The following is a 16,746-nucleotide window of genomic DNA, read 5'->3' as shown; positions in this document are numbered from 1 at the left end:
GTGTTTGCTGATGTTCAGAGGGAACCTCCTGTTTCAGTTTGTGCCCACTGCCTCTGGTCCTGTCACTGGGCACCACTGGAAATAAGCTGGTTCCCTCTACTTCGCACCTTCTTGTGAACAGAGGCATCCCTGGCACTTCTTGAGGATGCACATGTTTAGATGCACACTCCATGATTGCTTTAAGTGACAAACAGTTACCTGTGTGGCAGAAATCGTAGGGAATTTAAGGCAAATACCTTGCTTTCTCCAACTGTGTGGCTGAGGGCACCCATAAATATGCCTCAATTTTTCTCAGCAGATATCTGTTTCTGTACATTGCGTACATCATTTCAGCTAGAAAAAAAACCTTCTGGAAGAGGTATCTCCCAATTCCCCCATCCCATCAGATGCACTTCAAATTAAAATACTGTATTCCCAACATGAGGTTCTGTCAGCAGCTGCCATTTCAAGATGTTACTTGTCCCAGACATGACACGCTCTCTGTAAAGGTTAAAGGATATGTGATAGCATGCAGCAACAACCATTAAGTCTTCTATTCAGGATGCATGAATATGGATTATAAAAGCAGAATGTAGTACTATAAATTGCTAATGAGTTACAAATAAGATTTTTTTTTCTTTACTAAACATTTTTGCTTTTACCTGAAAACATCATCATGTGCTGAAAGTTCCAGCTGATCTTATGTCTTCTGCCCAGATTCAACAAGAAGGAGAGAGGGTAGATGTGTGCAGCTCTGCCCAAAAAGATTGCAATCTGTTCACAGCTGAGGGTTAAGGATTTCACTTTCCTGAGGTATGGACTCTTTGCTACCTGGCTCTAACATGAAGTTTCTGTTTTAGTGAGAGGTTTACATCATGATAGCAAGTGTTCTTCTTATCTCTGTCTAGATAAAATAGACTTTCACCAATTATGTGCAAACAGAACTCATTGGACAGAATGCAAATTTTAACTAGTATAACCAAGTTTTTAATGCACAGTGAAATTATCCCTAGTATTAAAATTACAAGTTCTACAAAAGAAGACTTGACTTTAAAAAATTCACACTTTAAACCACTATCACCACCACCATTCGATTATGTGTTTCAGACCAAAAGAAATGCAGTCCTATGTACAGGAGGAAAACCAACATAATACCAGTAAGTGGCCACTCCATTACAGCTCCTGCAGAGGCAAAATCTCCTACTAGCTGGCAAGCACTTAAAAGTACAGAGTTACTAAGATGATAAATTCAAAACCACTCGTCAGCACTAGAAGGAAGTTCAGAAAGAGTAGTAAAAGAGTATTGCAGGAATTCATGACCGTAGGTGGTAAGCTCCTTCCCTCCCTTACTGTGGTGTAAATCATCCAGTGGTTCCAGTGAAGAAGCAGAAAGCTGAATGCACCCTCCATGGTCTAAGGAATGCTTTGGGACAAACTAGAGTGGTGCGCTGGAATCTTATAAAACACTAACACAACCAGAAGCCCACCAAACACTGATCATTTCCTGCTAGGATAACAATTCAGAAGAATGAAACAGCTCTCTTACACGGTTTTATTTCTTTTTCGTAAGAGCTCTGGACACCACTGGGTTGTTGCTATAGCTAAAGTAAAGCAATACGGTCTGCAGGAAATTATGTCTCTAGGAAAATAAGATTTTGATTATTACTTCATGCAAAAAGCTTCATGTAATTATTCCAAAAAACTTTTATAGCAGTCATTTGAGGCCGGTAGAAATCAGACATCAGAAGCCATCATGACCAATGTAGGTAGGAATAATGGCTAGGATTTTGTCAGTGACACTTAAGCTTTAGCTCTGCCTTTTCAGTCCAACCTTTCTCTTTCAACCGCTAATGATCCCTCTACATTTCACCGCCGCAAGGTGTTAACTCAATGGGGACAGTAGCTGTTGAGGCAAAATGTGGGTGCTAGTACTAGCCACCCTCCTCACAAAGGCAGGAAACCTCAAGAGGCAACAGAGGTTAAGCGCAGTGGTAGAAAAAGAGATAAAAAAAATGTAATAAAAAGTAGGTGGGTAGGAAGAGAAAGGAACAAAATAAATACTGAAAACAAATCCAAGACAGATGGCATAACCTGAGAGGGGACGGAAGGCCACAGCAAAGATGAAAAATTACAATGCTTCGTATACCAGATGCAACTATTCTGTTCATGTCTTTATCCAATAACTGCAAGGCTCTGGAGCATTTTTTTAGGTCAGAAGAATGGACAAGAGGAGACACAGGAGAAAATTTATTACTGTGTCAAAAAAAGTAAGTGGCCAAAGGAAAATAAAGACAAATGTGATAAATTCCCAAGAAGCAGTACAGAGATGAGAGAAAACAGTAGAAAGGAGGAGAGAAAAGAAGTATGTTCCGGATTAGGCTGTCTCTGTATGTCCTTTCACTGGGTTTTATCTCCATTGCTGATAGCCCTAGTCCTGCAGCAGGCAGAGAGAAATCAAGACTGGAAGACTAGTTCCCATTGCTTCATGCACACTTTTAATTGCTCTGAATTTTCAAGCAGCCAGGAATACAGTAAAGAAACAGTTACACAAGCCATTTCAACAGGGGCGGGATGCCAAGAGGAATCTAGCGATTCCTAGCTTACATGTGTGTGACTACTACAAAAGTGTTCAGTTCTGGGGAATTCGAGAGTCAGGTACCAAGTCAGCCAGGGGTGACGGGAACTCGATGCTCACCTCTAACACCAGCACCTTTCAGCAGTGTGTACCCTTCATGTTACGGTCTGACCACAGCTCAGTTCCTTCCTTCTCCCATCACCTGAGATCCTGACCTCTACCTTTGAGACATTGCTCAAAAGATAATCTATCCACCCACAACCCTCTATTTACTTGAAGTTTGTTTGCTTTCTTCAAGGGACTGTTGGAAATGAAGAGAAAAATGAATCCTTTCCTAGGCCTCCAAAGTTCGAATACAACAGAGCTACTGTTAATAGCCAAGTCACAAAGTAAAGCCTATTCATTTATTTGTCTATTGAAATTATATGACTTCTAGCACTTGCTCAGGTACAGAGCCAACAACTGTGTGGCACAGAGACGTCAGGGCTTTGATGTAAGGGGTGACCAAAGACAGTTCTCAGAATTATTGTGCCTGCAAGACACAGTCCCTGCAAGGGAAACTCAGGTCAGCCACCATCATCTATTTGGTAAAGCCAACAGACACCGTAAGTTTTCAGGCACATAAGATAATAGAGAAACCTCACACAAAGCAAAAAAGGATACAAAAGCTCCAATGATGAAAACTGGGCTGAATATGTGTTTCTGGAAAGTAAACAGTGCCAAACCCATATAAGAAAATATGAAGTTCTCAGCCAGGAAGTGCAATACCTCAAAGAGCTAGGGAGAAAACAGTCACATGTTAAAGGCCCAGCAATAAAGATGCTTTTAAAAAACAGTAGTACATGGACTGCTACAGCAATACACTGTATAAAAGGTGAAAGACAGTCTTGCCTGCTTAGTGCGACTTCTTGATTCAACTGACAAGTTATTGTATGTATAATGCGCCTGGGTAATTCCACAGAAGAGGACAGCCACCACACCTGTGAACAGAATCACATATAAAAATCAGCCTCTTTACTGTGTGAGCTCAACACATTTTCCCTTCCCAAGTTCTATTAAATTTATATATCATCCTTAACCTTGCAATTTTATGAGCCTTATTTCCAAGCAAGTTGGATTCCAGGTTGGAGAGGTGGTGTTTGAACCAAACCATTGGTCTTAAAAGCCTTTGTTAAACAGTGAGCTGCACCTTCAGTGGCATTGTACAGAATGTAAAAAAAAAAAGTTTTAGGTACCAACATCACGTTTCTCATAGGAAAGTTTCAATGCAAAAGTGGGAAAACGGCTGCTAAGATGGACAGGGCTTCTGTCTCCGTGTGCTGGAATCCCAACAACTCACCAGTAAATCCACAAGCTTCTGCAAGCAAGAAAGTGCTCCAGGACATCAAGAAGAAGAGAGCCGTTTCCAGCAGGGGGAAGCAGTGCAACTTGGTAAACTTCGTCACGTTAAGTCATTTGTTAAGGGATCAGAAAATAAATCCTTTGACTTCTATGTACCAAGTATTTATGAAAAACACTTTTATGCACTAACAACCAACGCTAGGTGGGAAAGAAAACACTTTTAGTGCTGAAAAAACATCAATTCCATCACATCAAGACAAGGTTCAGAATCAAGTTGTCCCCTTGCAACAGTCAGTTTTGGAGATTTTTGCCGCATATCCATGGCATAACTGTGGCTCCACCTCTTTGAGGTAATACCTTACTCCATGCCACATTTCCCTGCAAAGTGCCAGTGCGGAAGGGATATATACCAGGCATTCCTTTTAGATTGTGTGCCTTGTTTTTTCATGGGTTTTTGTTTGTTTGGTTTTTTTGGGTTTGCCCCCCCGCCCCCCATAAAGGTCCCCTCCCATCTTTAAATAAAGCTTAAAATACATTCAGAAGCGTTTAATTCACAGGGCCGTTCTTGACTACAGCAACCCTAAGATGAACTAGATTTATGAGAACTTTTCTGCTCAGATTTGTTGACAAAGTCTTTTTCAGCAAGCATGGCTACTTCTGTACTTTTGAGGCAAAACAGAAATCCTGCCCACAACAAAATATATTTCCTCTCTTTGTGTTGATGTGTTTCAGAGTAAAAGCCAACTCTGAGCAGCGCAGTCTTTCAATGGGAATTAAAAACAATTTCATCTTCTAGAGGAGAGCAAAGCTTGAGAAACGTCAAACACACACTGAAGTAACAGTTCATACAGCTACTGAAGAAGTGGAACAGATTTCAGTAGTGTTAAATATAGCTCTTCACATACTACAAGAAAGTTGTTCAGATATTTTGTTGTTTTTTTTCCCCCCCTCATCACTACTCTGGCAGCAGGTGAACTCTAAACAGCTCACTGTACCTGAGGTGCAAACAGCTATGCGCAGCTCTCCAAGAAGACACAAAAAGAAACCGTGTGCTAACAGGGGTGGTAGAGAGATCCTTGGTCTTTCTGAAGGCTGACAACTAGCACAATCTTCTCTGAAATCCAAGTGGGAGGATAGCAAGAGCACAGCAAGGACACTTGAAACAGTAAGGTGGTAGCACTCTCCCCTGCTCATATGAAGGCCATCGGTACCTCAACCAACACATCAATGCTGCACCAGCATCCACCATAGCTCTCCATGTGTAACACAGCTGCATCCAGGGCCCTCTGCAGCACTACACAACCTAAAGCTCGTGGCAGCACTGCTGCTTGGGGAGTCACAGTTCAGTATACTTTTACCATCCCTGTCCCAACGAGCAGCACTGCTTTATACAGGGAATTCACAGGTCCTGGGAGGTCTGGGGCTCACAGTGCTCCTGACTGTCTCCTGTAAGCAGCAGTCAGGTAGCCCAGAAGACTCAGCAGAAACAGTCTCCTGTGGGCTTTATCACCAAATACGCCGTTCACTGCAAGCCACAGGTGATTAAGACCAGAGGCAAACAGCTGGCAGCGTTTCAGTGGGAACGTGCTTAGTATGAAGCAATTCTGAGGCCAGCCACCCGCTCCCCACCCACACCTACTTCTTGTCAGCGTTCTCTGCTAGCTTGGAGGAGGGCAAGGGCTCTGAAACACATAATCCACAGCCACACCTTCAGCTGTGACCCTACTTTGTCAGAAGGCTGCCCTCAAAACAAAAGCCCAAACCATCATAAAATTAAAAAACCAAAACAAAATAACAATGAAAGAAAACACACATACACAAACATGCACCACAGAGGCTGTCTTCTGAACAGACTCCCCCCCTCCCAGCCTCATATCATCCTCCTGAACACAAACATTAGAAACAGCAAGAATCAATTGCTGCCTCAGAAGCATGATTTTACAAAATGGATCTGAATGCATTTCAGCTGTAATTAGTAGCCAACCAGCAAGCCAAAAACCACAGCAACAGCATTTGAGCAGCTAGAGCTATGGATGGCTGGTAGCCTAAAAGCCAGACGAAGAATCATGGTTCTGGGTCACATCAATTGCAGATCAGTGGAACTGGAAGACCAAACGTTAAAGCATCAACAGCACATCTTCCCCTTATGCCTGAAAGTTTTCCATTATGCAGACATATCAGACAAGTCTGCACAGTGTGTATATAACAAAATACAGTTGAGACATTATTGCTTAAGGTGAGTCACACGTCCATGATTATTGTACAATCTATCACATTTTACCCCTTTTAGGTCAGTGTTCAGAAGTCTAGGCAGATCAAAGCAATCTGGCATGCGTACGAATATGGTTATGCTAGCCAGTCTGAAAGTAAAGAATTTTAATTTTTTCCTGAAGAAGCATCATGATTTCTGGAGCAGGTCAGGCTTAAGATCTATTGCCTGAGCCTAAACCAAAACCCACATAGATCGTTTGCTGAGCACCTTAGAGCTCTAATCAAATAGCAGCAGTAAGCTTCAAAGAGAGCAGGACAGATCATGCAAAGCACATCACGATATGATGTTAACTCTGGTAGAGATACAATCTTATCCAAGATGGATGTCATCAGATTTCCAGCAGAAAGCTTAAATACAGGACTCAAAGAACCCTGTGGGGTCAGAAATAGCTATTAATGATTTTGCTGAAGACAGAATCAGACACCAGTTATCATACAAGATGTCTTCCAAGCCTAATAATAAAAACTATTTTTTTTTTCAATTTCATAAAAAGAATCTGAACATTAGGACATGGCCATTTAGGGCCTCCCCTTGGCTTCCAGCATGCAGCAACATCACTAAAACTTCTCGAGTGGCCACAGTTATACTGGAAAAAATTGATTTCTGTAGGTACGTATAATGCCTTCCTATAGACAAAGGTCACATGAATACTGATAACACATCTTCACACTCAGATTAAAACAAGCTAGAGTCAATTTTGATATAGTTGGAAACAGGAGAGCCTTGTTAATACCTGAATGGGGCATCTAGTCTGGAACAGCTAAATGTGAAAAAGGATATGAGAGCTGTCACAACACCCGTCACTGCTCCCATCATGAAAGAACCACTGAATATTCCCAGGAAAACACCAACAGACTTGAAAAATGCTGCTGCATCAAAAGCATGGGTATTTTCACCTGTTGGCTGGTAGGCAACTATAGATCTAGAAAAAGAGTAACACAATGAGAAGTTAGAAGTGGCATTTAAGTTTTATTCCATAACACCACCTGAGCAATAGAAGAAACAATCCCATACTGAAAGAAAATTTGCCATGCTGGTGTATGTATGCATGAGCAATCTTGGCAAATGTTTGCAATGTTTATTAATTCAGTTCAAAATAATCCATTTAAATTTGAAAAGAACATTTCTCAGAAAAAGCATTTATTTAAGACAAATACAAAAACAATTAAGTAATTTCAGAGTAGAAATTCAGGTAGTTACTTACGAGGATAGTACAATGGCAACAGCATCATTCAACACGCTCTCTCCAAACAGAAGGGCATAGAGATCGACATCAGCATGCAGCTCATTAAATATTGCTAGCACGGTAACTACAGAAAGAAAAGAGAAAAACCACACCGGCTGACTTCAGGAACAACTGCATGAGCTGACGGAGCAGACTTTCCAGTTTGCCTAAAGCAACAAAACCCAGGAATTGAAGGACAGGTTCAAAATTAAACTGGGAAACAGACTAGTCATGTTTATCTATAGGTAATCAATTGTAAGCAATTCCACCATCAGTTTTAAGGCAGCTCCATTAGGCTCTGTTGTCCTCCCATCTGCACAGGGCTTGTAGGAAAGCCCTCATGATCAAAGGGCATGGGGCAGACAAAGTAATTCTATCAAAGCCCTGATATTTTTTGTAGAACATGTTTGATATAAGATAATCAACAAAATATCATGCAGCTCTTGCTACTTTTAAAGGCTGTATGGATTGTTGACTTAGCTTTATTATTTCAGCCATTGTAAAGCAGCACTAATAATCCTAAGGGTTCCCTAAAGCATACACTATGCCACGGGAGCGTGCATTTGCACAGAATTTGAAAAGGGCAAGATGGCTAAATATTTATAACCATCTTTTCAGGAAAATTCAGTCTTAGATGAAAGACCATGATCTTGAAGATGTTCCCATATATGAGCTTCAAAAATCAAATGGTGAATTTCTGCATAAATTGTGTGCAACCACCAGCTGTTCAGAGCTCAGCTCAATCACAGGAGCTACTTCCCATTTTCATACAAATCACCACTAAACACCTCAAATAAGACATTTTAAATGTCAAGCTTCATACTTCACCACTCCCTACCCTGGGTCCCTGACACACACCAGCTCTCCAGACTGACCTGTCAAGCAGAGATACCTATGGGAACCTGTTGGGCTTTGAAGGATGACTAGATTACTCTGCAAAAGCTCAAATTACTTTGCCAGAAGATCATTCTTCTACTTAAACTTGTAAAAAAAGTTCATTTGAAGGAGAAAAAAAAAAATTTCCCCACACTTAAAGAGCCTAAAAGCCTCAAATATTGCTCTTAAATTATCCAATGTCCCAAGCAATGTAGCTAAAGAAGGAAACCCTGCTGTCCAGACAATGTAATAATTTCATCTATTTACAGTCTTAAACTTGATGCATGCTAAACAAAAAACCTACTGGGGAAAAATATTTAAAGTATTTGAACAGGGAAGTTATATTTTTCCCCAAACATACCATCACATTGTATCAGTCCAGTGCCAAATGAACAGGGAACAGTTTTCACAACACCCAATCTGCATGCATTTCAGAGAAGAGGATCAGAGACAGTAGCATAACATAACTGAAAATGGAGTGCTGTTAATGTCTTCCCACTATGCAGCCAAAAATCCTAGCACTAGGGTTATTTCAGAAGGTTGTTAAAAAAATGTTCAGCAAGCTACCTGGATCAGTGGCAGATATTATTGCTCCAAAGAGAAGGCAGTCTGTATAATAGAATTTATCAGAGAGCTGACCCACCAACTTCATTAATTTCACAACCCCATACATGAGATTCCTGAAGAGAAACAAGATAAAACAGTCCAAGTCAAACAAGTTGGTGCATTTCAGACAGGCAAAGCAAGAGCACAAGCAACAATATTTCAGGCGGGCTTGGTTACGCTACAGCTCTGTGGGACACTGCCACAGTTTAACACTAAGCTCTCAAAATTTTCCTCTTTTCCCTGTGAACTGGGTCAAGTGATACATGATCCAGAAAATATAATTCAAAACCAGTAAGCAAAGCGTGAAATCTGTTCACACAACTAGTACACAGGATCTACAAGTTGTTTCCTTTTTCCACCAAAGGGAACATTTTTCCCTGCTCAAAATTCCCCTCAGTATTGATTCTCTCAACACAGTACATAGGCCAGAAGCTCTAAGCTAAGAATAGCTTTCAAAATATTTCTCTAGTGAAATTCTTTGAGACACAAACCAAGGTCACCTATGCAATTCAGGGTTTCTGTATTTCAGAATATCCATACATCAGATGCAGTAGTATTAGCAGCATAAGACCAACATGACTAGCTGTCTTAAACTAAACGTGTGTGTATATATACACATAAAATTATATATATACACATACGCAGAGAAAGAGAGTGCACTCACACACATGTGGGCACTGAAAGGGGCATCTCTAAAAGTTTGATAGCTAAAACTCTCTTACAAGTATAGTGTCCACAATTCAAGTTAAAGTCAATTCCAGTAAGAGTGTAACAAGGCTTTGTTTTAGACTGGATCATTACATCAAAAATTCAATGCCACTCTTTAGTACTGTGGATTTGTCAAGTGATTCAAACTTGACAATATCATTTTGAGGACAGTATTTTTTAGAAGTGGGATAAATCTCAGCAAATGTTACATTTGCATTTTGTCTGGAGGATACACAAAATCCTCAAACAAATTACAAAATTCAGGCAATCTGGAAGGCCCAACATACACTTCATCAACTTAAACTTTAGTATAGAAAGGAACTGATATCACAGAGTTCACTTACCCAATAATAAAACAAGAGACTGCTGTTCCTAAAAAGGCATAAGCCAAAATGGACCCCAAATTCCTGAAAAAGTGTCTCTGCATAGAAAAAAAAGAGGTTTATATGCTTATTTAAAAGAAGTTGTATTACCTCTTCAAAAACATACAGCACATTACTACACTTGCATTAATACACAGAAACATTCCTCCATTTCAGATAAGTGCTTCAATTACTGCAATGTAAATTCTGTCCAGCTTCAATAAATTGAATAAACCAAATCTGAATCATCTATTAGATCCTACATGTAGCTTATTGACAGCAAGCTTTCCCCACAGATGGTTTCATAAGAGATGTAAGAGTTAACTGCAAAACTGAACACCAGCACCAATTCATGGTATCTTCAAGCGAGATCAGAATCTGGGCCCTTCTGCCATTCAGGGTCTGGCACATCCTCACTGGGATTCAGGTTTGGGTCCACTTCTCAGCACAATTTACTGCATTTTGGGTTTTAAGAAGGACCAAAACAACTGATAGCAGGACATTTTTTTACTTTAAATGAAACTGACATTAACCTCTGGGAAAGTACAAAGGAAAAAAAATCAAGATGATTAAATAGAAAGTTTAACGTGTTTATAGTAAAAAGTACATGTATTTTCTCTTAAAACAATACGACCTAACCATCTATGGAGGAAGTGAGATTTTTTTGTACTGCCATAAAAAAAACATGCTTGAAATGGAGACTGTACTCCTGAACAAATCAGCAGTCTCATATTAAAAAAAAAAATAGGCTATTCTCCTCAGAAATTATTATACTTACTTTCTTTAGGCTATAACCAGCATGAAAAATAATAGGAGGCAACAGAATGTTGAAAAAAACTTCTGGGTCAAATGTTACCTAAAAAATAAAATACGAAACTTCAATTAGAAACAGACATACACAAATTGTTAGGTCTTTTTCCTCTTTCATTTTCTGACAACTACTGTTTTCCATTGTTGAAACAGCTAAGTTGACCCTCCAAAACACTGGCCAGCTCTATACATACACAGCAGCAAAAAGCTGCAGCTCTTCTTGGTAAACGGCATCTGGAAAAAACAGGCATTACATCCATCACCAATGATAATATTGCAGCAGTTCCAAACACAGTCCCCTTTTTTAAATTAAAAAATTCTAATAGAAATGATGCTGGAGAATATTTTTCTTATTGCGGTACATGACATTCATATCTGCAGATGAAATGCCATTTTAGCTTGTTTTTTGTCAGGTCTAGCCACTGCACAGTTGTTGTAAGCCAATCAAGTCAGATACAAGACTGGTTTTCAAGAATTGGGATCATACATCACTTCTATGTATTTCAGTAGAAGCTCCAGGTATCCATGAAAGACTACACTACAGTAAGGAACGAGAAACAGCATTTAAAATCCAAGCAGAAGACCTGTACGCATGTGGGTAACTAGGCTCTCCTCACCCCCTGTCTAAGCACAAATTAGAAGACAAACACAACAAGCATGCACTCCTAGAATAGGATTCATTTTGTCTAACTTTAGATATCTATAGCAGACAGGTACATATAAACAGACACCCAAGCTCTCTTCATAGCCAGCACAAAGAAGTATTTTTAGGTTACAAACCTTGATGTCTCAATCCTATACTTCAAAGTCTAGCTTTGATACACACAAACGGTGGTTAATTCCTGACACTGAATAGAGTAAGAAGCCAAATAGCAGATCTGAGTAACAGTTGATAGATCAATTTCACTTCCAATACCAGACTGTATTATTTGGTGGATTATAGGGATGTAAGCAGTAACTATTTCGTGACAATAAACAAATTAAAAAACTCTAGGGAAAAAAAAAACCACACCGTAAAACAATCACTTTTCACTAAGAAATGATAATTTTCCTTATATTGTATTATACAAGTCAGCATCAGGATTTTTCATTCAGCTGGTCTTTGTATATTCTACAGATGTATAGAAACATACATTAAGTCTTCAAACAGCAACCAAGGGCTTTGGGAAAGCACTGCATACATGCAACAGAGCACAGTTTTGCCAACAGTGATGTAATACAGAAGGTGTTTTTGAATTAAGCATTGAAAAGCGGTTACTGTCAGGAATACAGATACTTGATACTACCTAACATTCAAATGGGATGGAGGGAGGAGCAGGGAGGGAAGCATAGATAAAGGAGAAACACTCAGCCAAGCACAAGAAATGGTCTACCTTTCGCAACATGTCATTTTGCTCCACGTTGTGGATCTTCCCAGGGCTTATTTCCCCTTTCAGCGTATACTCAAAGAACTTCCCACTGACGTTGACCAGCAGGGTTGTAAAGGGTCTGTCCTCTTGCGAGCAGCTGAACGGCTTGTCATGGCCACTGGTAGAGGGAGTCCCATATCTCAGGATCACCCCAACTATGAGTCCTGGAAGAGAGTTAAAAATCCATGAGGCTGATTTGCTTCTCCTGTACCTAACTTTCTAGTTTCAAGTAACATCCAAGGTATAATGCATGAGCCTCATAAGTGTACATGCATCAGAAACATTTTGCAGTGAATCATTACTATCTGTTTTCTGCAGAAGAGAGGTCCTGAGCGCATCAAACCTACTGGTGAATTTATAAAAAAATCTGGTATCTCCTGAAGTGACAAACAAAATACTCCATTTTGTGGTTTGTCTTCCTCACCCTCATTCACATCTCAAAGGCGTAAACCCCAAGTTGCACAAGAGGCTAAACACTGGGACACATCAAATATATTTCGTCTGCCTAAGACCAGAACTGAGTAGACACACCATTGCCGGCAAATGATGACTGCTGGAAACATTGACCATAACTGAGCCGAAACAGTGATGTTTGCCAGAATATTTTATGGCTGCAGCAAGGATGCAGCTTTTTTGCCTGGCAAATCTAAGCAAGCAAACAATGCCTGTTGCACCATCTCCTGTGTACTCTGCAAACTTTGCAACTAAAATTCAGATGACATGCACAAAGAAGCAAGCTACATGTCTTTTGCAAGCATTTTTCCACATTTCACAAAAACAAAGGTAAAAATGAGCAATAATAAGACACCTGAGATTCAGGAATATAAGAAGAATTACTCAGCCAGACTAGATAAAATCCAACCAGAAAACAGTATCAATGAAGAATGCATGAAACACAATGACACAAAATAATTTTTAACCTAACGGAAAGGTCATGCCAGGAGGCTGGAGAAGCACAAAGTTTTAACTGAGCACCATTCCTTTTATAGTATACTAAGAAAAGGACAAGACTCTAGTCCTGCAGAGAAAATGTATAAGAACAAGAACAAAGTGGTTTTGGGCTGGTAAGTAAACAAATGGATAACCACTTAATAAAGGTTCTCCTGTCACCTTAGGATGATCTGCGATTTAATCCTCGTTCCAGACAACTGCAAAATGAAGATGGATGTTTGATCCTTTTGTTGACAAGTCAGTAGTCAGTGCTGGTTTTGCTCCCTGTGACCCTCACTTTGTATCCATAGATCTGTTTCCCCAGATGGTAAATGAAGTTGACAGGTAATAAGCAGAGAATAAATGAAGTATATCAAAGAAAAAACCCAACCACACACCACAAAAAACCCCAAACAGACTTATCTTTAGGGTATAGTGTAAAGGGTAGCCAAATTGTACCCCCAAAAAAGCCAACCAAAAGAACACACTTCACCGTCTTCAAGTTTGGAGTAGAAAAAGAGTTTAATGCAAGAGAAGGTACAGCAGGCAGCAGCTGTGACACTAGTGGACGGCTTCCCTCCAGCTCTCCCCCTCTAAAATCAAGAGAACATAGCAGCAGCAAGATCATTAAAAAGTGACTGGAAGATTAAGATGCATTTTATTTAGAAGAGAAGTATGTACTCAAGGAGAACACAGGGGAAGAAATCCCCCCAGCAAGATAAATCTACTTACTGGAATTTTGAGTGCTGACAATTTAAATACAGAGGTTTATACAAGCATGGTCCAAACAGCCCCGGAGCATTTTACAGCTACGCATGATGGATGTGGCAGAAACGCAGCTCCGCACAGAGTGACAGGTTACGGCCAGTCACCTCCAAGCCACCTGCACTACCAGTTATGGGAAGAGACATCTTCACCAGCCCAGCCAGGCAAGCAGCCAAAGCTTTCTGCTGCTCTCATCCCTCACACTGAGGAAGAGTTAGGCTCACAGAACACATCAGGAAGACTGTCTGTGTTAAAAATTGATCTAACCAGCATCAACCAGAAATCCTGTAGTAAATCAGAAGCCAGAATGAAAACTGTACAGATGAGCTTTTGCAGAGCAGTGGCACAAAGCCAAATCTCTACTGCTACTAAGCTGAGCAGAGAGAGGGGGACACCAATAGATGTAACAGCTTCTTAGGCTCAGAGACTGTCCCTAGTGAATTCATCGCAGAAGCAGAAGGGAAACCCAGTTGCTATTGCATTAGTAAGAGGCACTGGAGAGCAGGATGTGATTGCATTATACAACGGGATATAATCCACTCATACATTTTCCTCCCATAATAAAATATACCAATTATTTTAAAACAAGTTTTGAAGTTATGCCAATTATATCCGTAACTGATACACAGGGTTTGAAGTGAAACATCCTTTAACCCTCAGTGTCCCACCGCCCAGCTAACACAGCTACAGGGAAATGCCCTGTTTTCATACACCTTGTACTGATAATACACCAAACTGGACGACATTTGCCCTGAGCACCACACAGTTCATGAACATCTGAACAGGCTGCTGTCTTGCAGCAGGATGCAGCTGGCACCAGGGTGGCCAGCATCAAGACGAGAGGCCAGCAAAAGCAGTCAAGTGGCTAAAGCTACCCATGGCTCTGACGTTAAAGGAAACAGATATGAAAACAAAAGGGGCCCAAGGAGGCCACACAAATTCCACAGCCAGCTTCATCAGCAAAAAGTACTAGGTACTTGGTAGTTCAAAAGATGAGTCAGAAGAAGGGAAAGTTCCCTGACCTTACAAAGGTACAGCTATACTGCTATATTTACCATACAGTCCTAAAAGAACAGATTTTCAACATTCAAGTGAAATGTAAAGTCTTTATGGAAGTGATGTTCATTGGGAAAATGAAAATTCAAGTGAAATGTAAAGTCTTTATGGAAGTATTTTCATTTTTCCAATGAACATCAAGTCTTTTACACACTAAAAAGTTACTGAACTTGTTAGACGATTTCTACATCCCAACTCACCTGATAAAGCAAACATTAACGAAATTTATCTATTTAGTGAGCCCCCAAGGTCCCTAAAAAACTAAAAGTTCAAGTGCTTTTCAGACAGATCAAACAGCCTGATTTACAACTTCAGAAGGGATGCCCTTCTAAGCTGCCTGCCATTAGGTATTATATGGAAGGCCAGGGCATCCTCTATAAATTCTCTCTGGATACTTTATTTCAACTATTTTTGCAATGTCAGACTTGCAGCTGCAGAATAAAAACAGAAAAGAGAGAGAGATCTGTAATTGGTCAGTGGACAAACCTAGTGGGATACTCTAGACTTACTCCTAGGCTGTTAACACAAGCCTAAATTCAGTATAGCTCTGATGCTTATTTGGAAGCAAAGGGAGAGATGGATACTGGAGGCTAGGAACAGGTACCGAAGAATCGGTATATAAACTCTGTGTTACTTCTGTACCACAAGGTCTCACTGGTGAAGAGTTTATGGAAAACCTGGATCAACACAGCAAATATTTATCTGACTGCTTAAGAACATTTTTACCTCTTCAGAAAAGAAACCTCTAGGGCCACTAATCCAGCACTGTCTTTCACTGCAAGACTGTCACAAGAGGGAAAAAAAAGCTAGAAAAGGACTACAAATACTTCAAAATTTGAGAAGAGCCTTACTTTCAGAGTTTTGGTTTGTGGTAACCGTTGCAAGGGCAAGTTTACATCTCTGCTCAAAGACTCTCAGGAAAGATAATCTCAAAAATTAATACTTAATGCTCTGTACGCATGACTTGCATTCTCACTTTTAACAGAGAAAGCTTTTATGCCTGTATCTTGCCTGTACGATGCCGGTCACGCAGCTGGCACACAAAAAACATCTTACTGGAAGCACTAAAAAGCTGGGAATATTTTTTCCCTTTTAAAACAAATCCCTGCTTATAATAAAACACATTAGACTTCAGACATAGTCACACCAGTCTAACAATACACCATTTAAAATGGCACATTTACTTTTGGTTTTGTTTGAGCACAGAAGTGAGAATACGAATTCAGAGAGGTACGTGTAACCGTGAGTGCCTGTCCCTGGTCAGGGCCGCGCTCTGCGTGGTTTCCAGCCCAGTTCTCTGCTGAAGAAGTAGCCCTGAGGTTTCAGGCAGCTTCAGCAGGCAGCAGTCTGCAGGAACCAGAGGCATTCACACTCCACCATGCACACTTCAATCAGTGAATTCAAACTGTGAATCAGTAGACTGGAGAAATCTGTGAGCTCAAGTCTGTTTAGATACCATTTCTTTCATACTCTCCAGGTAAAGAGCTGGGCACTGAACACTGATGGTCCTTCCCTGTGCAGTGCAGTTTGGATTAACCGTGTTTCAGCCTGAAGGAGACTCAGCAGAGATCTTATTGCTGTTTGCAGCTATCTACTGGGAAGACAAAGAGAGGGTTAGGCTCTTCTGAAAAGTGCACGGTGATTAAGACTAAAGGCAAACAATAAAGTGGCTAAGCACTACACTAGGCTGTCCACAAAAGCTGTATAATCTCCATCCTTGCATATAGCCAAAACTCACGTGGCTATGGCCCTGAGTGACCCAAGCTGTGGGGGCCTGCTGGGAGCAGAGGGCTGGACAAGCTCACCTGCTTTCAACCTGGATTAGCCTGCGG

General features: G+C 40.5%; 1 protein-coding gene across 1 annotated transcript in view; it reads right to left on the bottom strand.

Annotated features, from left to right (window-relative positions):
* LOC104168694 (sodium/hydrogen exchanger 7) overlaps nt 1-12,327 on the bottom strand; it is a gene marked incomplete at its 5' end in the record, with an annotated part of 37,629 nt that extends 25,302 nt beyond the window's left edge. The window contains 10 exons of the mRNA XM_009709364.1: nt 642-753; nt 3,218-3,331; nt 3,446-3,534; nt 3,894-4,007; nt 6,959-7,089; nt 7,372-7,477; nt 8,836-8,948; nt 9,927-10,003; nt 10,723-10,800; nt 12,128-12,327. Of these exons, the coding sequence (XP_009707666.1) occupies nt 642-753; nt 3,218-3,331; nt 3,446-3,534; nt 3,894-4,007; nt 6,959-7,089; nt 7,372-7,477; nt 8,836-8,948; nt 9,927-10,003; nt 10,723-10,800; nt 12,128-12,327 (1,134 nt within the window). The remainder of the gene's footprint in view (nt 1-641; nt 754-3,217; nt 3,332-3,445; nt 3,535-3,893; nt 4,008-6,958; nt 7,090-7,371; nt 7,478-8,835; nt 8,949-9,926; nt 10,004-10,722; nt 10,801-12,127) is intronic.
* Nucleotides 12,328-16,746: the final 4,419 nt, after the last annotated feature.

Source organism: Cariama cristata, unplaced genomic scaffold, assembly GCF_000690535.1.
Source record: "Cariama cristata isolate BGI_N322 unplaced genomic scaffold, ASM69053v1 scaffold6321, whole genome shotgun sequence".
NCBI classification, from domain to species: Eukaryota; Metazoa; Chordata; class Aves; order Cariamiformes; family Cariamidae; genus Cariama; species Cariama cristata.
The sequence above is the reverse complement of the archived record's forward strand: the minus strand, read 5'-3'. Positions and strand labels throughout refer to the sequence as shown.